General features: G+C 42.7%; 2 protein-coding genes across 3 annotated transcripts in view; one reads left to right on the top strand and one right to left on the bottom strand.

Moving 5' to 3' along the window:
• The window catches only part of ZNF704 (zinc finger protein 704), a 44,305-nt gene that overhangs the window by 2,640 nt on the left and 20,400 nt on the right, over positions 1 to 21,265 (bottom strand). The window contains exons 3-8 of one of the 2 annotated variants that reach the window (XM_081919778.1): positions 11,016 to 11,119; positions 9,446 to 9,678; positions 8,654 to 8,754; positions 7,653 to 7,914; positions 3,329 to 3,433; positions 7 to 104 (exon numbers count right to left, since the gene is read on the bottom strand). In XM_081919778.1, the coding sequence (XP_081775904.1) occupies positions 7 to 104; positions 3,329 to 3,433; positions 7,653 to 7,914; positions 8,654 to 8,754; positions 9,446 to 9,678; positions 11,016 to 11,119 (903 nt within the window). The remainder of the gene's footprint in view (positions 1 to 6; positions 105 to 3,328; positions 3,434 to 7,652; positions 7,915 to 8,653; positions 8,755 to 9,445; positions 9,679 to 11,015; positions 11,120 to 21,265) is intronic. The other variant, XM_081919779.1, reaches the window with a different exon arrangement.
• LOC309374783 (uncharacterized protein) lies at positions 4,387 to 7,397 on the top strand (the record flags this gene model as incomplete). The annotated part of the gene is made up of 4 exons (XM_081919966.1): positions 4,387 to 4,718; positions 4,752 to 4,805; positions 5,317 to 6,267; positions 7,339 to 7,397. The coding sequence occupies exons 3-4, from the start codon at positions 5,325 to 5,327 to the stop codon at positions 7,395 to 7,397; spliced, it is 1,002 nt and encodes a 333-aa protein (XP_081776092.1). The 5' UTR covers positions 4,387 to 4,718; positions 4,752 to 4,805; positions 5,317 to 5,324.

The raw sequence follows: 21,265 nt of genomic DNA, 5'->3' as shown, positions 1-21,265 counted from the left end.
TCTTACCTTAGTCCAACTGACAGTCTAGGAGGGGATGACAGAATGGTCTGAATCTGCTGCTTCTGCTCTCCACTCCCTGCAGGACGTGTGTGAGTTGGTGAAATCTAGAAGCAGAGATGAAAATACAATTCTGATTACAGAATTTCAATGGGAAGGGACACAATGGATTATATGTACTGCATTTCCTAAAGGCTCCTCTACCCCATTGGCTCTCCAACAGCCAAGCCAAGCATTCAGCGGAGCACATGGCAGAACTGAATGCGTCTCATGTTAAAAAAAGAGAAAGATTCAGCCTCCCCGCCTCCATATGCATGGAAAGAAATGTTAAGTGACAGGGAACATCTGAACATGCAGTGTCCCTCGACAAATATCTGAACTAGCCTGGTTCCATGTAGGACTATACTACATTGCCCTGCTGAACATTTATTCCAATTCCTCTGCCTCATCCCTCTTCTACTGCATTTGTCTCAAATTCTCTGGCATATCCAACATCATAAAGAAATGAATGGTGGTGCGGGAGAAGAGATGGGGACTGGCATACCCACCAGAACCAGCAGCTATGGGGCCAAGGGGAAGTTTAATAGTAGACTTTGCAGTTTGAACGAGCCAGCACTACTGATCCCTAGCAGGTGACTATTTGGACTTCCCTTTAAAATGCTCAAGGAAGACTTCATGACTTATGCACAACTGTTATGTCTTCCCTAGGTTTAATCAGAACCTTCCTGTAATTCAAAGACGCTGCTTCCTGCACTCTCTTAGTACCAATATCTAGTTGCAACAGAAGCAAAACACACTTTAATCTTCCATCAGGGCACTGAATCTCTGGCACTTGGTCCTAAAGGTAAAGGACCCCTGACAGTTAAGTCCAGTTGCGAACGACTCTGGGATTGTGGTGCTCATCTCATTTTACAGGCCGAGGGAGCCGGCGTTTGTCCGCAGACAGTTTTTCTGGGTCATGTGGCCCACATGACTGAGCCGCTTCTGGCAAAACCAGAGCAGCACACGGAAACACCATTTACCTTCCTGCCAGAGCGGTACCTATCTACTTCCACTTTGACATGCTTTTGAACTGTTAGGTTGGCAGGAGCAGGGACCGAGCAATGGGAACTCACCCCGTCCCAGGAATTTGAACCGCCGACATTCTGATCGGCAAGCCCAAAAGGCTCAGTGATTTAGACCACAGTGCCACCCACGTCCCTTTGGCACTTGGTCCTATGACATTCCAAATCACAGGGTGAAAAAGACAAGACATTCAACACATAATAAACAAGGAGGCTGCTACTCAAGTGACAGACCATTAATGAGTCTGTTCCAAGAAAAGCCTACATAGCTTCATCAAGACTTCATCAATGTTTGGCCAATGCAGTGAAATTTTAATGCAAACTGCAAAGAGATTTCTGCCTGCAACCATCCTGGTATATAAAGTTAGGGCAAAAGAATCGACTGCTATCAGACACTCCAGAAAAGCCATTGGAGGCACACCTGTATATTCCAAGAGAAATTCAGGATTAATGCTTTCATTATTCAGCTTCAACATTTTATTAGCTTCTGGGATAATATATGGACTCATCTAGAGAACTACAGTGAAATGGGAAAATGCTCCAGACAATGATATTGATTCCTTATAATCTTTCATCCGTATTCAACTAAATTGTTATGCTAGTGGAAGCTACGGCACCTTCCCAGGAGTTAAGTGTAACACATGTCAAAATTACATAGCTGTGATTTTAAAAAGTACTTTGAAACAATACAAATTTGAAACACACGGAATTATGTTCATCTAAATATGCATTTCGGTATTGCTATGAAAACTGGAAAATCCTTTATATTAAACTGTTTTGTTGCATTTTTAATTTTAAAAATCATGCACTTTCTAATTCACTTGAACTATTTACTTGGTTTAATTTTGTTGGGAATAGTAAGTCATTATAGGCGAAAGATCACTGGCATTGCATGAAGCTCTGTGAATACCTACACACCTAATCCAGTTGCCTGCAATATCTGGTTTATAGAGTGACTAATAAGATTCTTGGATTTCTTGTGCTACTTCAGCCAATTTTCTACAGCGCCACAGAGAACAAGCCACCTTTATAATTATTCTAGATCAACCGTATTGTCATGAAATCAAATTTTGGGAGTATTTTATGCGCAGCATGTTCTGTTAAGAGTCTCTTGTTCAAATTGCTACCAGCATGATGCCTTTCACCGCTAGCTGTTCCTTGATAGAATTTAATAAATATTCATTGGCAGAAAGCAATGTAATTGATTCAGCTACTTTCATTTTTTATCAGCTCAGCAGGAGACCACAGACTCCACAGAAAACCTCCAAGACATGCCAAAGGTTGACAGTAAGAGGCTTTTGTGATTCACTTGGTGAAGAGAGGGAAGAAGCGGGCAGTACCTTATCGGTGCCTAATTCACACTGTCAGTAAGCAGAGGCTTTGTACAGCCAGCGTGCATTTGCAGGAAATGGAAAATTTGGAACGTGTGGCCTTAGGTAAAACACTTTGATATGGAAAAGGAGGGTTATGCTCTGATGGCAATCATTTAAATGGTGGAACAATCATTTTAATAAAAATTAGAACATAATTTACTTATAGGAGCCATTTGTGTTGGGGAAATGCAAGGCAGGGAGAAATGGCAAACAAAGAGGCTATAAGCAGCTGGGCAGAAGAATGATAGAAAGCAATATGGGATTACAATGGATCACATGTCAACAAAAATAATGCAGGGAAGGGAAGAGGAGAAACCATCAAGCCAGTGTCCTATGAGGCTTACAAATCCAATGGACTGGAGGACGTCAGAATTAACTGTTGTAACTTTAGGGAGTATCACCTATTCAGGATCGTGGTGCCAGAGGAGAAACACTTTGATACTGCATGTTACAGTAAGAAGCATCAATGTAAGGTCCAGAATGCAAGCAGTTGGCAGCGGGGACTAGTTGATTCACAGCTGGAATACTGTGTTCATTTGCCAGTCTTTCTACTCAGCTCCCACTAGACTCTCTTGATCTCAACAAGGCACCCACAAATTACAGATCTGGGCAGGGCAGGCGGAAGAGGACAGAGCACTGCTACAAAGGAATGTTCACCTGGACAAAGGACAACAGTGCCTGCTTCCAGGCATGTACCGCAATATAAAAGCAGGGATAGTGAACCTGTGGCCCTCCAGATGTTGCTGGACTGCAGCTCCCTTCTTCCACGACAATGGTCCATATGCTGGCTAGGGCTGTTGGGAGTTGGAGTCCAGCAACATCTGGAAGGACGATTCTGAATCCCTGGTATAAATAAAACCTCCCGTTGTTCTATTTTGTTGGTTTTCTACTTACTGGAATGCCAGTGAAGGTAACTGGGGGCGATTGCCAGGAGATGCTAAAGCTATTTCCATTGGGAGTGAACTTTGTTGTTCCTGGAATGTTCACAGGAGCTGTGGCCTGTTTCAAAAAACACCAGTCAGTTAAGGAGGAACATCTCTGTTCTACAGAATTATGTTGCAAACTGTCTTATACTAAGGACCGTAAATTGGGTATCAAGTTTTGGAAAGAGATTATTTTGAACATAGGAGTACAGTGTCACAGCACTGGTCTGCCTAGGTTAGTACTGCCAACAGTGACTGGAAGAGGGTTTCAGGTGGAGGTGTCTCCCAGTTAGCTGGGCACTAAACCTATGACCTTCTGCATGCCAAGCAGATGTTCTTGCTACTGAGCTATGGCCCTTCCCTGTCCACTGTACTTTTCATGCAGTTCTCTGAGGGATACAGGGAGGATGTCTAATGATATGTATTGCAAGCAGAAAGAAGAACTGCATTCACAATAATTCATGAGCAATGAACGGTTTTCCAATATATGCAGACCCAATAATGTTTTTTTAAAAAAATCAGATCTTACAGAAGCAGCACTTTAGGGGGCAACAAACACCAGAATGGGTGGGAGAGAAAATGACATTAGCTAGTTTCTCACAGAAACTATCATGAAATGGTGAAAAGAAGAGTTAATGAACATGAGCAAGCCCATGGTGCTATCTGTCACCATTTTGAAACAAGTCAAAAAGTCAGGGCTTATGCAGCAACTGCAAGGCAAGAATGGGGAGGGGAAAAGAGGGGAGGCAGTATGCAGCGATCTTTCAGAATTTAATTGCAATTGCTGAAAGAAAGGAAAAATGAAGTCAAAATAAATATCAGTAACACTATCGTCTTGTGTTTGACTTGCAGTTTAATTCTCTGAGAGGCTGCAGATCTTTCCTCTGCAAGACTTGCACAGGGATGGGAAGCACGTGTATAGGAGCAAACGGTGATGGACCGATTCTCTCATATATATATATATATATATATATATATATATATATATATATATATATATGTTTTGGTGTCCTCGGGTGTCTTCCCGTGTAAAAGTTGGGGTGTCTAGGCGACGTTTCGACGAGGTCTCACTCGTCATCTTCAGGCTGGTGCTTTCGGCTTCTTGTTACTGGAACAGAGCAGGATCTCAGTGTTTGAGTTCCTATAAATACTGTTGAGGGGGTGTGGTGTATAGCCTCCAATGTTCTGGGCAGAGAGGAAGTTCCCAGGCTAGTGTGCCTTTTCTTCTTTTGTTCCTTAATTACTTGAGGGATATCTTGAGTGATTTCTTGAGTGATATCCTGAGTACCACTTAGGTGGGTCATTAGGTGTGGATTAGTTGCTAAAATCTTTGTGTCTTGACCTCTTGAACTTTGTGAAGAGTTTTTCTGAGAAGATGGCTGTACTGCACTTAGTTGGGCTCTGGCTTGGCTTCGTGTATAGGGGCGAGCTGTGGTTTTGTGGCCTGTGTCAGCCAGATCTGTGTAGGGATTGCAGGGGGGTGCAGCATCCGGAGGTGCCACCATGGTTTGGCTACTGGATGGTGTCTGTAATTTATCTGTGGAGAGGGTCTGGGTTTGGGTCTGGTGTGGTTGATTGGTGATAGCGTTCTGTGTGCCTCTGGATCTGGTGTCAGTTTTTGTGGGGAGGGCTAATTTCCAGATGTCTGGCAAGCGGGATGTGTCGTCACGCTTGTTCATGTTGTGAGGGTGTTTCTCTTTCTCGATGGCTTCCATGATTATTCTCTTGTGGTGATGTTCCATGTTAAAGAGCAATTTGGAATCTGCAAAATTAATTTCGTGTCCTGTTTCTTTCATGTGTTGGATGTTGTATCTCTCTTCACACAAGTGCCCATTAATGAAGCCTTGACAGCCATTCAAAACAAATACAATCCCCCCGAATACATCTTGGACCTGACCAACCACTGCCTAACCAACACGTACTTCATCCACAATGGACAAAGATACAAACAGATAGAAGGAGCACCTATGGGATCACCCCTCTCACCGGTCATCGCAAACCTGTACATGGAACACTTTGAAACCAATGCTTTAGACAAGTCAGAACACAAACCCAAACTTTGGCTCAGATATGTTGACGACACCTTTGTAATTTGGCCACACGGGAAGGAAAAACTGGATAGCTTCCTCACACATCTCAACAGCCTACACCCCAAAATACAATTCACTATGGAAATAGAAGCCAACAACCAACTTCCCTTCCTTGACGTCCTAATCTACAAAAAACCTGATGGCTCCCTAGGACACACTATCTACCGGAAAAAAACACACACCAACCGCTACTTACATGCACAATCACACCACCACCCTGCACAAATAAACTCCGTAGCCAAGACTCTCATCTCCAGAACCAAACGCCTGGCTGACAAAGACCACTTGACAACTGAGTTACAGAATCTCTCAAATGTGTTAATTGCCAATGGATACCAGCAAAACAGGGTTACGAAGCTAATCCAAAAAGAAACACCCCCCAAAAACCAAGACACAGAAGAAAACAATGGCATGGCCCTCCTTCCTTATATCAAGGGCACTACAGATAAAATTAGCAAAATCCTCCATAAACACAATATCAAAACAGCCTTTTGCACCAACCAAAAAATAGCCAATATCCTCAGAAACCCCAAGGATAAAATCCAGTTGGAAAACCAAGGGGTCTATGAAATACCCTGCAAAGTCTGCCCAGCCACGTACATTGGACAAACAAACAGACGAATAAATGCACGTATCGCAGAACACAAGAATGCCGTCAAAAAAGAAGAAAAAACTTCCTCTCTTTTCCAACACATGAAAGAAACAGGACACGAAATTAATTTTGCAGATTCCAAATTGCTCTTTAACATGGAACATCACCACAAGAGAATAATCATGGAAGCCATCGAGAAAGAGAAACACCCTCACAACATGAACAAGCGTGACGACACATCCCGCTTGCCAGACATCTGGAAATTAGCCCTCCCCACAAAAACTGACACCAGATCCAGAGGCACACAGAACGCTATCACCAATCAACCACACCAGACCCAAACCCAGACCCTCTCCACAGATAAATTACAGACACCATCCAGTAGCCAAACCATGGTGGCACCTCCGGATGCTGCACCCCCCTGCAATCCCTACACAGATCTGGCTGACACAGGCCACAAAACCACAGCTCGCCCCTATACACGAAGCCAAGCCAGAGCACAACTAAGTGCAGTACAGCCATCTTCTCAGAAAAACTCTTCACAAAGTTCAAGAGGTCAAGACACAAAGATTTTAGCAACTAATCCACACCTAATGACCCACCTAAGTGGTACTCAGGATATCACTCAAGAAATCACTCAAGATATCCCTCAAGTAATTAAGGAACAAAAGAAGAAAAGGCACACTAGCCTGGGAACTTCCTCTCTGCCCAGAACATTGGAGGCTATACACCACACCCCCTCAACAGTATTTATAGGAACTCAAACACTGAGATCCTGCTCTGTTCCAGTAACAAGAAGCCGAAAGCACCAGCCTGAAGATGACGAGTGAGACCTCGTCGAAACGTCGCCTAGACACCCCAACTTTTACACGGGAAGACACCCGAGGACACCAAAACCTGCATTCCTGTACCCGTGAAAATCTACGAAAGCATATATATATATATATATATATATATATATATATATATATATATATATATATATATATAAATAACCTTGCATAGCTAGTATGCTACTCTGGGTGCCCTTGTAGACTGAGGTTTGGCAAGAGTATATCAGAAACAGGTCCTTCAATCATGGCGTAAAGTTTCTGAAATATTATCCTAGAGGGAGGGATACCTAGTTCCATTACTTTATGCCTTTTAGACCCCAGGCAACCCACCCACTTTTCAGACCAGCCTTTGTTCTTTTGTGTTGCTAGGTGCTTATATTTTCTCTCTGCTTGTTTCTGATGTTGTGTTTGTTTGGGGGTTGGTAGACTGTGTCATTGACAATTTGAATGTTTTAATTGATTTCAGCTGCCTTGAATTCATTTATAAAGAAAGGAATGGTAACATTAGAAAAGAATAGATTCTAATAAATATTCTGGATCCCCCCCCAAACAGATCAGTAGAAGGAAGCCACAGTTTGAACAAACCACAGTTCCTAAAATTCAGACATCACAATGAACTGTGGTTTGCTTAATAATCAAAAGCTTCTTGTCCGTGAAAGAATAGAAAAGGAGGGGAAGGGGAACACACAAGACTGATGTTTGCCATGGCTCATTCACATTAGAAACCATGGGGTTCCCATTACACTGAGCCAGTATCCCTTACGGAAAAAAGAATCTTACCTGGTAAGCATGGTCAGAGTGAACGAGGTAGAGATTGGTAGGAGCCGAGCGGCTTAGAGGTGTCATCCCTTTCACATCTGTTTTGGCACATGACAGGTCACATTTGCTCACATCTTGTGATGGAAAAGGAGGAGGAGATGCTAGAGACGGGGAGACGGGAGACAAGCTACTTAACCCATCAGCTACGGAATCAGTGTTGAGGCGTATCTCTGTGTAGTAAAAATCTTCCTCTCCATCACTGTAGTCAGACTCTCCCGCACGCCTAAATCAAGTGGAGACCAAGAAGTTATTTGTAGCATATTAAATTAACTGCAGCAAAGGAGAATTGTGATGTTAGTATATGGGCAGATGCAAAGAAGTTACATCTCCCAACTTTTATAACTGATGTGACATAAAACATTTATAACTGACAGTTGGACCAATATTAAGATACCTTCTTCATTTGGCTGTGGGCTTTTGGTGCCATTTTGTTGATGTGTGCATGCAAGACACATATGCCTCAGAGGCAGATAAAGGGGTCACGATAAATAGTGACTTATTATGAGTCACAGTGAGGCTCCACTAGACAAACCACAGATTTTAAACCATAGGACAAACTTCGGTTACAGCTCGTGGTTTTTCTGGAAAGAGCAAACCACGAGCACATTCAGATAGCACACACGGCTTAGCTCACATTTGCTTATTCATGTTAAGCCACTGTTTAGCTTTAGCATTATGCGAGTACTAGACCTGCATGTCATCTCCACAATCACTTTAGAAACAACTTTGATACAGGTGAAAATATATCCCGACATAATGTGGGAACCAGCCATAGAATTTTCTTCAAAATCTTTATCAACCTGAAAGCAGAGAACTGAGATACCACAGATCAGCGGTTGATTCTAAGCAAGCTCTGTTGCTTAGGGATATAAATCCTAGCGAAATCAATTAGGGTTATTTCTGAGTAAAATGGATTTGGGTATCTGTCTTTTCCCAGATAGAAGGAACAGTCGTTTTCTTACCCAAGGTGAATGGTCCGGATGTGTTTCTGAATACCGACGGCTGTGCTCAGTACTTTTCCGCAGTTTTTCCAAAGGCATTTAAACATCACCTTCATGGAATTCTGGAAAAACAAACAAACAAGAGAGAATACAGATTAATTAATTTGTTCACACATCTGCTTGACTTCTATGAATCATAAATTGGACCATTTTGTAAATTTCTGCTTAACGCTAATACAGCTTTAATTAGTATGGCATCTTTTTCCAAGTGATCCTCTGCAAGGGGGAAATACACTTTGTTTGAAGGAAGCCCCCACAGCTGCACTGGGGAGTTTACAGGAATGCAGCTAGAGATTGTTTAAAATAAGATGACATCCCTATTGGCATTACATGCAGTTACATATAAACACACACACACACACACACACAAATGTAACTTGCAAAGTGAAAAGGGAGAGATGTAATATTCCATTCCACTCCAGTGTGGAATCTCTGTTATTTCAAAAAGACAAGTTATTTTCTGTGCTCAAACTTTTCGCTGTAACTTAATTTAAATTTGATAGTGCCTTTGACTGCTTATCTTTGAACTAGATGGTAAGAGGCCTACGTTGATGTGGCAGAAGAGAGAGGATAAACTATGACAAGTTGGCACTTTGTCAATAAACCCCAGGGTTGGACACTTAAAAGCATGCCAACATCCTGGAGCAAACAGTGAATGTACTATCCCGTAAGAAACAATGCAGCCCTCAGGTTCGTAAATTAACCCCAAGAGACACAAACTTGAGTCTCCTATGAAGTCAATATTGGGCTCACCTTCCTCTTTCTAGGAATGGGCTCGTCAAAGAGGAGACTACTAGTTTCAGCTTCGTCGATGCCGTCGTCTGTCTGGGAGGGCAGTCGAAATGGTTTGAAGCTGTCGGCAGAAAGAGGGGGCGAAGGGGTGGATGGGTTTGACTGGTCGCTTGGAGCACTCCAGCTCCAATACCCGCTGCTGCTGGTACTCGAAGGCACGAATCCTCCTTCCTTCCAAGATCCATTTAAGGACTCTAGAAATTCGGAAGATCAAAAAGGAAAGTGAATTAAAGTTGAACAGCACTGGATAAAGCAGGGGCAGTCAACATGGTAGCACCCCCCCGATGTGTTGGGCAACAATTCAAGGATGATGGGAACTGTAGTTCAACAACATCTGGAGGAAAATACGCTGTTTACCCCTGGACCAAAGCAACTCAATACAGTGGTACCTCGGTTTTCGAGTGTCTCGGAAGCCTAATGTTTTGGTTTTCGAACACTGAAAACCCAGAAGTAAATGCTTCTGTTTTCAAACGTGCCTTGGAAGTTGAACAGCTTCTGCTGTGTGTTTTCAATTTTCTCAATTTAACTTGCACCCAGCCCTTTGTGCCTCGGTTTTTGAACGTTTTGGAAGTCAAATGGTCTTCTGGAATGGATTATGTACGAGAACTGAGGTACCACTATATCAGTTACTGTGTTTTTTAGAAGAGAATGTTGGCAACAGTCCTGCAGCTATAAATGTGCGAAGAGTTTCTACCTGGGAGTACTGCAGTACTTTCACTAATTTATAGACACATAGCACATCTGGTATCAGAGTTGTGTGGGTTTTTTTACAATCAAGCAGCATGTAAATTTTATGTAATAAATAAGTAAGTCAAGCATAGTTTTAAATGCTGTTTGTTCACAGGAGCTAAAGGGGTGAAAAAAGCACCTATCATTCAAATGTAATGTTCAGTCATAATTACGGCATTTCTGTGTTCTCTGGCTTTTTAACTTCTCTTTATCTTTCTTTTTTTAAAAAAGAAAAGATTTATACATGAACAAAATTTTGAAAAGAGAAGAAAGCCTGATAGAATGAGGCTGAAACAAACAAAGAGAGAGTAAGTCTGATTCTTGTTTTCCTGCCATCTTCCTTGTTATTCTTTGTCTTATTTAAAGAAGAATGTCAGTTTGATCTTATGTGCTACCTGTTACACACAGCAGCAAGTTTCATGCCCCCTTCTCTTTTTGTTGTTGTTTTTGTTTGTAAATCAAAAACTGCCTAGATGCTTCTGCCCAGGGAGGAAGAATCAGGGAGGAAAAGGAGTGCCTAAATTTCTCCCTCTCTGCTGTTTATCTGCTCAAAAGTACTCCCCCACCCCCTTGTTCAGAAAAAGTAACTCATGATCATTGATCACAAGGTCCAATAATGCACTGGTGGCAGGTCCCCTAATAGCATAATGGTTTATAGGATTTATTTTTCTGTATGTTCCCAGTGCAACAGATGGATACTTACTATAGTTAGACATACATGCTTCATGAATTGCAACCATTGATGAAATTTAAGTTCAAGATCCCTACTACTTTTCACAATCTCTTGTGATACAGTGCTTACCGTTGGGTCGGACAGGAGGGCTGCGGACCAAAGGGCTGGTGGATAAACTGGTTAGGACCATAGCTGCTGTGACTTTATCCATATCCAGTTCTTCCAAAGATTTTCTGAAATGGAAAGTGAAGGAAAAGAAAGATCTAAATCAGCAGCAAACGCAGGCTGGTGAGGGAAATAATAATGTTGATATTCCAAATTCTTCCTGCTCAGAAGCTCTGTAAAGAGCAGAAACCTAAACTTAAGGTTACAAAAAAGAATTCAATGAATTCAGGGACACTTTTCAACTTCAACTGATTTTGTATGGGGACTGATTTGTAAATCCGGGGACTGTAACCTTACCTAAACTGTTTTGACAAAAGTGGATAAAACAGATAAGCCAAGGCCTCATTAGCATCCACTTGATCCAGGGAATGCCGACTTGAATACACGGAAAGTCTTGCAATACCTTTGAAAGCGTCTCTTGACTCCGATTTAGATGTGTTTCCAGCGCAAAAGAGTACCAAAGATGTAGGACCATCACCAAGAACTTTTTGGGTGGCAATCCAACACAGTTAGGCATCAAAGGGACTTAGCAGACAAGCACTGAAGTTTTTATGCATTAACACAGTGAAGGATGCCTTTTATGTCTGCTTGAAGTCTCAAGGTGCTATGGTGTCTCTATGGTCATTGCTCAGTGGCAGAGCATATGTCTTGCATACAGAAAATTCCAAGGTTCAGTAATACTGGCATCTCCTGGTAGGGAAAGGCACCCACCTGAGACTTTGGAGATCAGCTGCCAGCCAGTGTTGACAGTACTAAGCTAAATAGAACAATAGTCTGGCTCACTGTAAGGCAACTTTCTATGTTACTGTGAACTGCTCAGAAGAAGAAAAAACAGGCAGCCTCTCAATCAAGACCAGATTACATGATGCACTGCAGATATGTGAATACATCACCTAATAATTTTGGGTTTTAATTGAAAAGGAGGAACAAAAAGCATCAGGTTTGATTAGAACAGAAGGAGGAGATTGTTAACAGACTTCCTGAATAGCACAGAGTTCAGTCCTGATTTCAGCATAAAGAACATTACAAATAGGCAGCAGGTTTTATCCTCAAGTATCTGTTAAAGCAGTAGCAGAATTTACTCTGTAGCTGAAGAGTTGTAACAACATGAAATTCATAGGGGGGAATGCAAAAAACACAACAGCACCTTCTTAATTTCCCATGAAGCTAATTAGACAAAGTAGCCTCAAGGCAAACATAGTGCCCTTTAACACAGAGTTGACTAATGAATGGTAATCATTTTAAGCATAGGGTAGAGAAAGGAAAAACTTGCTTCACTTGGTGTTACGATGTAGGGAAGCTTCTATCTTTCCAAAGCCCGAGAGTTTAAGAGAAGATCCCTACGGGACTAATGCCTTTCAGACACAATGTTTGATAATGTACTTAAGTCAAGGTTGATGGTTGCTTTCAGTATACCCTTCCCATTAACATTTACTGAATTATCAATACTGAGTTGGCTCACAATGTGGCAAACATTGTATGCAAATCTGCTGAGTGGCAGGAAAATTCATAGTGCACTGCTGGGAGTATTAAGACTAGGTTGGAAAAGCTGTTTACAATCTCAATAGGAGTTGGGATTAGGCTACTGCAATGTGTTGGGCATTGGGACTGCCTTTGAAGACTTGAAGTACTATTGGCTCAGATTACAAAGCAGAACTAGTCGGCCAGATAACATCTTTAGCACAGATTCACTGCTTCCCTGTCTGTTTCTGGGCACAGTTCAAAGCGCATAACATTCAAAGCCCTATATGGGATGGGATGTGGGTATATGAAGGACTATTGACTTCCACATGAACCTGCTTATCAACAGGAGGAGAGAAGTGTCTGTGTAAGAAAGAGGGAGAGGGGAGAGTGCCCCATCTTACTCTGGCCATGCAGCCCTCAACCACTTCACCCTGATCAAATGTGGAGCTTGACCCTAAAAAGTTTGCACACCCATAGGCGAAGAAAGACTGCTGCTTTTATATAATTTACTTTGAAAGATAACTAAAATCCAGACAGAACAGCAACAGAAGGTTGCAAACAGATTTTGTTTCTACTGTTTTTAAAAATTGTGGTTCACACTTTGAATCAAAACAAATATTAGTCTTCCTAGAAAAAGATGCCTTTAGCCCAGTAGTCCGGATTATAATTTTGCTCCAGAACATTAGCTTGTTATTTTTTTTTTAAGAATGGAGGGATGGATCATCTATAAAAAGCTGTTTTTTCCATTTAAAAATACTTATTTTTAAAATACTTGCCAACTGTTGAAAATGACAATAGTATTATAGCAATTAAAATGGATACTAGCGTAATGGCTTTGTTCTCCTTTCGCGGTGAGAGGCAGTGTGTCTTTGAGCGCCAGTTGATGAGAATTAGATATTATGAATAAAAAATGGGGTTCCCACCCTATCCTGAGCTTTCCTCAGAAAACAAATGCAGGGATGGGGAAGAAATACTTGCAAGGAGAACTGGTGGTGCTGAAGGAACAGGGCAGGAGAAGAGCGTTAGATGGGGCTTACTCCAAGGAAGGCTTTATATAAGATTGCAGCATTAATTCATGTTCTCCAGCTGAGCTGGGCTGGGTTGGGTTGGTGTTAAAAAGAGAGGCACATTTCAAAGGAGACTTGCACATGTTCAGGAAAGATTAAGCACCTCACCCTCTCACCCACTGCTTTTTCTCTAAAAACAAAAACAAAAAATAAATAAAGTAAAAACAGCATGGGCATGTGTGTATGTTCAACCCTTTCGTATCACTTTTCTGCACTCCAAATGACCCTGTCGTCAGCAGCTTACCCTATCCCAGGGTTCAAAATTCATTTTTCATGTTAGGAAGCATGGAAACAGCGGGGGGGGGGGGTTTAAGGTTAATAATCTCACCACAATTTCTCTGCTCCAAATTGCTTTTTCTCTTCCATATAACATGTACAATCAGGTTGCTGTTGTGTGTGTAATGTGTAGTTTGGCCTTCGTGAACATGCTTAAGAGTCTTACTGCTTTGTGGTAAATAAAAGAATGTGACACCACTAGTTCACTCAGGAAACATGCAAACTGTAACATACACTGTTTAGGCTAGATTCCAAGACAGGTGTATATGGTTGTTTAAGATGCAACTATGTCTGTCATTCACACTTTACAAGTTTGTTGAGGGAAGCCTAAGTGTACATAAAGCCATCATACATGTTTACTATCTAAAATGTGGAACCTCCCTCACTAACAGACTGGAAAAAGTCTACCTTCCTGACAGAGATATCTGAAAACTACAACGTTCTATCCCCCTGCCGATCCTAAAAAACCTCAATAGTTCCATTTCTATAAAGATTATAAATAAAACAAGCAAAGGGACAATTATTTGAAAAGTAAATTATGCTTGTTCTGGAAACAGTGTCTCTAGGATGAACGTATCTGCCCTCTAGGAGTTTATAAACAGCATCCCAATTTGTGAATAAATCAATTTTCACTGACTTCTGCTGCTCTGTGAACACCAGTTTCCTCTCTGTTTCTTTTGCTGTGGTACCTTTATAAGCTGAAGCTACTTCTCCAGATCCAGATTTACCCCGGACAACCCCCTGGACCCCCCAAACATCCTTTTTAATGTGCATTCTTGATGTTTCGTTTTCATGATGTTATCTGGGCAGTTATAAGTAATCCCACTTTGTTTGCAAAATTGGAGAAGCATTGCAGAACAACTACAAAGCAGAATGATGGTGCAGTGTAAATCCACCACGAATGCACTATTATTGCATCAGTGACATGTTGCAGAAGAAACCCCAACCCCCACCAGTCTAGAGGGGTCCTCAGCCTCTCCCAAAAGCCCTTACAGTCATCCTTCAATATAGTACTTCTCTGTCCATTTCAACTTCCCTTTCTTATTTCTAGTTCCTGATTCCCCCCTCTCCTACTTCCTTGAAACACTCCTCATTTTCAGATTCTGTTACCTCTCCCCCCCCCAATCCAAATCAGTTTTCTTTTTAATGCTCAACACACTATTACCTTCCATTACATAGCTTTTAACACTAAGCTATTTGGGGGATCTGAGACACCCATATTCACAGCACACACCATATTTCAGATGCACTGGGCTGGGAGCCAAGCTTCACTGGTTACGAAATCCAAAATGTAATCTATTTTTTCCTTCTAAAAGGGTGGGAAAGAAAGATAATTTTAAAAGTTCAGGATATCTATCCAGTAAGATTAGCATATCGATCCGGGGGGGGGGGAGGGGAGAGGGAAGAAGAGCAATATAAATGATAGGCCTCACTGTACCAAGAAAATCACGCATATCAGTAGTTGGGGCTGAAAGTTGGGTACAATATACAGGGCTCAGCTTTCTTCCTCTTAGTGACAGAACTCAATCCTTTCCAGCCTATAGTAACAAGAAAAAGAGTTGCTCGAATCATGTTCTTTTGATTGGAAATTTGAATCTGTTCTGGGTTTTATGATTACTTAAAAAACACACACACTTATCTGTAGGTTTTTAAATAATTTATAATGCAGTCTCCCTTTCCCTCCTCCTCCTCCTCTTTATTCTGTTCTGTTGGTGAGCGCAGAGAATGCTAATCACCACAGGCTGAACTGGCACAGCTGCGAATCACGGAGGCTCCTCCCCAATGAGCTCATCCTCAAGCAGTGCAAATGAGAATGACATAATGTTTCTCCGAAGCCTGACACGCGTAAAACTAATTTCTCAAGCCGCAGCCGCTCTCCCCTCCAATACAGCTTTCTCCCCTCCCAAGATCATTCATTATGAGGAGGACATCATTAAAGCTTCAGGGTGTAAGGGGATAGGAAAAACAAATGCAGTGCTTCAACATCATCAGATTAGCCTGTTTTCCCCCTCCTTTCACTCCCACCAATTTTTAGGTCAATAATACCACCAGCACTGCCATTTCTTCTTCTTCTTCTGTAAAATCAATGGAAGCTATGTGTTTCTGGAGAGGGCAGAAGAAAGGACGAGGAAACAGAATTATGGAGGACAAAGCCTTTGGACAGAGAATTTATCCTCATTCATTTTCCCCTATTGAAATCTGCCGGCCCCCTTCTACTTCCTATAACAGTTTTGTCTGTGTGATGTTTAAAAATCAGTACCGGTATCTTATTAGTCAGAATGTTTTCAATACAGACAACTCCCACTTAATGCAAGGGTTACGTTCTGGGTGAAATCGTGTAAAGTGGGGAGCACCCTCTAAACACCCTCCTTGCCACTCTCTCTCCAATCCAGACCAGAAATACTGTATCCCATTCAAGTTGTGGATATTTTCAAATGGGTGTTAAGAGTTGCCTGAACACAGAATCCCTTCAAGTTCCTTTACACAGAAGCACCTGAGTATGTGAGCACAGAGTGAGTGGGATCTCTTGTCGGGATCTACACATCTTTAATGCAGGAGCAAAACATTCAAGCCATCCCCACAGAGAAGCTGGCTTTCTTCAATGACCAACCAATCTGCCCTGGCTGAAGCTGCCAACGATACCTGATCGAAACAAACCGCTCAATACATAAGGACATTAGACAGGAAAGGAGCAGGATGTTCAGTCTTAACACCTTGAGAAAGTCACCAAAACACCTGCACAGTGAGACATGCACACACACACCTTTTGCAGTCCAAGGGGCACATTCCCTTCTGGGCAACCTTCCCTGATCAACAATCCTGGTAGCTTGGGATGATGGCTACTAAATGAAAAGGCTGCAGAGCTACTGGCTAGGAAGCTGGACCAGATTCCTGGCTCTGGGCCTGGTGTTACCTGATCAGGGGCCCAAGAGAGGCGCAGCACCTAGGCCCACAGAACCAGAGGCAGGACCCTCACAGGTGCTGTCCTTGGGCCTGATGAACGGAGTATTGCCCACGCCACTTTGCCAGTCCAATAGCTGAGGGAGCACACCAAGTGGAAAGGCACATAACAAAGGAAAAGCAGCCCAGTGAGCTGGTCCTTTAAGAATCTTTAGGGCTCCAGTAAAGGAGGACTGGACTGGATGCAGAGGCTCAAAAGCACTCTATTCATTTTAGGCCTCACTGAAGGATGTTGATCACAAGGACCTCTCCATGGTGCTGCGACATCTAACCAGACTGGCTCCATGGGCAGAAGCAGGAGTCCTACTCTCCTTGCATCCAGGGGAAGTCATACGGCAATTCATGGCCTCCTCTAAATTAACACAACACTGCAACACCAGCCAAAGCTAGCCTTAGCTGAAAACAGATATAAAGGATGCCTTAACTGCAGGTACTGTCAAAATCAAATAGCTAACATCCATAAACCCCCACCCCCTGCAAATGATTTATTTTAATTTTTGGGAAGACCAAACAAATTAAACACATACACAAAGATGCCAGCTTTTCTCAGCCTTGCTTTAGTAAGCACAGATGTCTGGCACTTCAACAGATATTTTTGTACATTACTTAACACAAGCTACAAAGCTGCTACTTTTACAGAGGATGCTGCCTGCTGGTTAACAGTTTCCTGAAATTTCACAGCTATTTCTTGAGCCCCTTGGCTAGAAAATAAGGCATATCCTCACTTCACGATCATTTACAATGGGTATGCAGTACTGCTCTTCAAGCAAAGGCTATTGGCTTAATCACTCTACAGTATATATAAGCTTTATTGGTGCCAATATCATATAAACATATGCTGATTTAATTGAGAATTTATGAGCTCTTAGTTTTGTTCCCACAAGGAAGGGGGCAGAACAAAAATTAACGGGATACAGAAAAGCTACGTACAAGCAACAACACTACCATTAGCATTTTCAACAGGTATGAGCCCAGCCACAATAATAATAGCATAAACCCAAAATGTCTAGCACCATGTTCTATGCACAACTGGGAACTTTCACATAGGACTTTCTTCTACCTCTTCACACTGCGGCCAAAACCATGGATTGGGGCACACATCATGTGGGTGGGAAGTTTTTAATGTCCTCCCCCCCCCCCCAGTTTTAATGTATCTATGTGTGTGTTTTTGTCTGGTTGCTTGGTTGGTTGTAAGCTACTTTGGGTTGCCCTGGGCAAGATAGGTAGGTAAGTGGCTCGCCACATGTTGAACTACAACTTCCATCATCCCTGACCAGTGACCCCATGCTGGCTGGATCTGATGGGGGTTGCAGTACAACAACATCTGGAGGGCACTGCATTGGCAACCCCTTTCCTAGAATAATGTGTGAATGTATTTCCTCTGCCCCCCACCGCCCCTGCTCAATTGTGATAATGTAAGGAACATATTAGGGATGCGGGTGGCGCTGTGGGTTAAACAACAGAGCCTAGGACTTGCTGATCAGAAGGTTAGCGGTTCGAATCCCTGTGATGGGGTGAGCTCCTGTTGCTCGGTCCCTGCTCCTGCCAACCTAGCAGTTCGAAAGCACGTCAAAGTGCAAGTAGATAAATAGGTACCGCTCCGACGGGAAGGTAAACAACGTTTCCATACGCTGCTCTGGTTCTCCAGAAGCAGCTTAGTCATGCTGGCCACATGACCCGGAAGCTGCACGCCGGCTGCCTCGGCCAATAAAGTGAGATGAGCACTGCAACCCCAGAGTCGGTCACGACTGGACCTAATGGTCAGGGGTCACTTTACCTTTACTTTTAAGGAACATATTACCAACTTATAATTAGCCACTTCACATACCTTAGAAGATACTGGCATTAATTCAGGCATTTGCTTGTGAAAGATGAATGCACACATGTCCCTTAGAGTCTTTGTAGGGAGCCCCTGTGTGTACGTCTGTACCTGTACTGTAAGCTTACATACAGATTTTCTAATGAATGTACAAGGGGGGAGGTGGAAGGGCCAGAGTCTGCTGCTGCAATACTGTCCCACCACATGCTAGCTGAATACTTATGAACACCTGAGAAAAGAGCAAGAGGCCTTACCAACGTTACCCAAATGATTTGATGGAGACTCTATACAGAGCACTCTATGCATCCAATTTCATTTAGAATGCCTATTATTTGCTTTATAACCCTGAGAGGCTCTTGAAGTGGCTTACAAAAAAACCCCGTCACAATCAAAAATGGTATCGAATAAATGCCCCTAGGGCAGGCATGGCCAAACTTGGCCCTCCAGATGTTTGGGGACTACAATTCCCATCATCCCTAGCTAACAGGACCAGTGGTCAAGGATGATGGGAATTGTAGTCCCCAAACATCTGGAGGGCCAAGTTTGGCCATGCCTGCAGCTGGATCTCATTCAGCCTAAGATGGAAGCAAGTCTCTTGCTGGAATTTGCCAGCTGCCGGGCAAAGAAGAGGGGCTGATCAGCTGTAGGTCGTTCAGCCCATAATGGAAACAGGCTTTTCCTTAATGGAAGCTGGTGCTAGAATCTGGAGTTGCATCTGTAACTGAATGACTTTCCTTGTTCACAACAACCAATGCTCACCCCTCTTTGCTCTGCCTCTCCCCTGCGTTTCTTAACATCTGGTTCCCTACTGCAAGAAACAGGGTGCTAGACTAGGTGGTCTGATTCAGCAAGGCTCTTCTTTCTCATTGTGCACATCCTTTTTACACAAGCGGCAAAAGGAGACAACAGCAGTACAAAGGAGACAACCTTTGCATGCAACTTTAAGAAAGCCGACTTCATAAAACTTAGGGAAGTGCTGGGTGAGATCCCATGGACAGTAATACTAAAAGGAAAGGGAGTTCATGATGGCTGGGAGTTTGTTAAGAGGGAGATAGTAAAAGTACAACTTCAGGCAATACCAATGAGATGGAAACATGGAAGGTGCCTAAAGAAGCCAGGGTGGCTATCTAAAGAACTTTTAACTGAGTTAAGATTAAAAAAGGATGTGTACAAAAAATGGAAAAGGGGGGAACCACCAAAGAGGAATTCAAACAAATAGCCAGCACGTGTAGACACAAAGTTAGAAAAGCTAAAGCACAGAATGAACTCAGGCTTGCTAGAGAGGTTAAAAGCAACAAAAAAGGCTTTTATGGGTATGTTCGTAGCAAAAGGAAGAACAAAGAAACAGTGGAGTCACTCAGAGGAGAAGATGGTGAAATGCAAACAGGGGACACAGAAAGGGCTGAACTCCTCAATGCCTTCTTTGCCTCAGTCTTCTCCGATAAAGAAAACAATGGCCAACCTGAAGAATTTGGAGCAAATGATTCAGCAGAGGAAACACAGCCCAGAATAACTAAGGAGATAGTACAAGAATACTTGGCTAGTTTAGATGTATTCAAGTCTCCAGGGCCAGATGAACTGCATCCAAGAGTATTAAAAGAACTGGCAGATGTGATCTCAGAACCACTGGCAGTCATCTTTGAGAATTCCTGGAGAACAGGCGAAGTCCCGGCAGACTGGAGGAGGGCAAATGTTGTCCCTATTTTCAAAAAGGGGAAAAGAGAGGACCCAAATAATTACCACCCAGTCAGTCTGACATCAATACCAGGGAAGATTCTGGAGCAGATCATTAAGCAAACAGTCTGTGAGCACCTAGAAAGGAATGCTGTGATCACCAATAGTCAGCATGGATTTCTGAAAAATAAGTCATGTCAGACTAACCTGATCTCGTTTTTTGACAGAATTACAAGCCTGGTAGATGAAGGGAACGCAGTGGATGTAGCCTACCTTGATTTCAGCAAGGCATTTGACAAGGCGCCCCATGATATTCTTGTAAAGAAGCTGGTAAAATGCAGTCTTGACTATGCTACCACTCAGTGGATTTGCAACTGGCTGACTGACCGAACCCAAAGGGTGCTCATCAATGGTTCCTCTTCATCCTGGAGAAGAGTGACTAGTGGGGTGCCACAGGGTTCTGTCTTGGGCCGGTCTTATTCAACATCTTTATCAACGACTTGGATGATGGACTCAAGGGCATCCTGATCAAATTTGCAGATGACACCAAACTGGGAGGGGTGGCTAACATCCCAGAGGACAGGATCACACTTCAAAACGACCTTGACAGATTAGAGAACTGGGCCAAAACAAACAAGATGAATTTTAAGAGGGAGAAATGTAAAGTATTGCATTTGGGCAAAAAAAATGAGAGGCACAAATACAAGATGGGTGACACCTGACTTGAGAGCAGTACATGTGAAAAGGATCTAGGAGTCTTGGTTGACCACAAACTTGACATGAGCCAACAGTGTGACGTGGCAGCTAAAAAAGCCAATGCAATTCTGGGCTGCATCAATAGGAGTATAGCATCTAGATCAAGGGAAGTAATAGTGCCACTGTATTCTGCTCTGGTCAGACCTCACCTGGAGTACTGTGTCCAGTTCTGGGCACCACAGTTCAAGAAGGACACT

The sequence above is a fragment of the Podarcis melisellensis genome (assembly GCF_964234715.1).
Source record: "Podarcis melisellensis genome assembly, chromosome: 7".
In the NCBI taxonomy this organism is placed as follows: Eukaryota; Metazoa; Chordata; class Lepidosauria; order Squamata; family Lacertidae; genus Podarcis; species Podarcis melisellensis.
The sequence above is the reverse complement of the archived record's forward strand: the minus strand, read 5'-3'. Positions and strand labels throughout refer to the sequence as shown.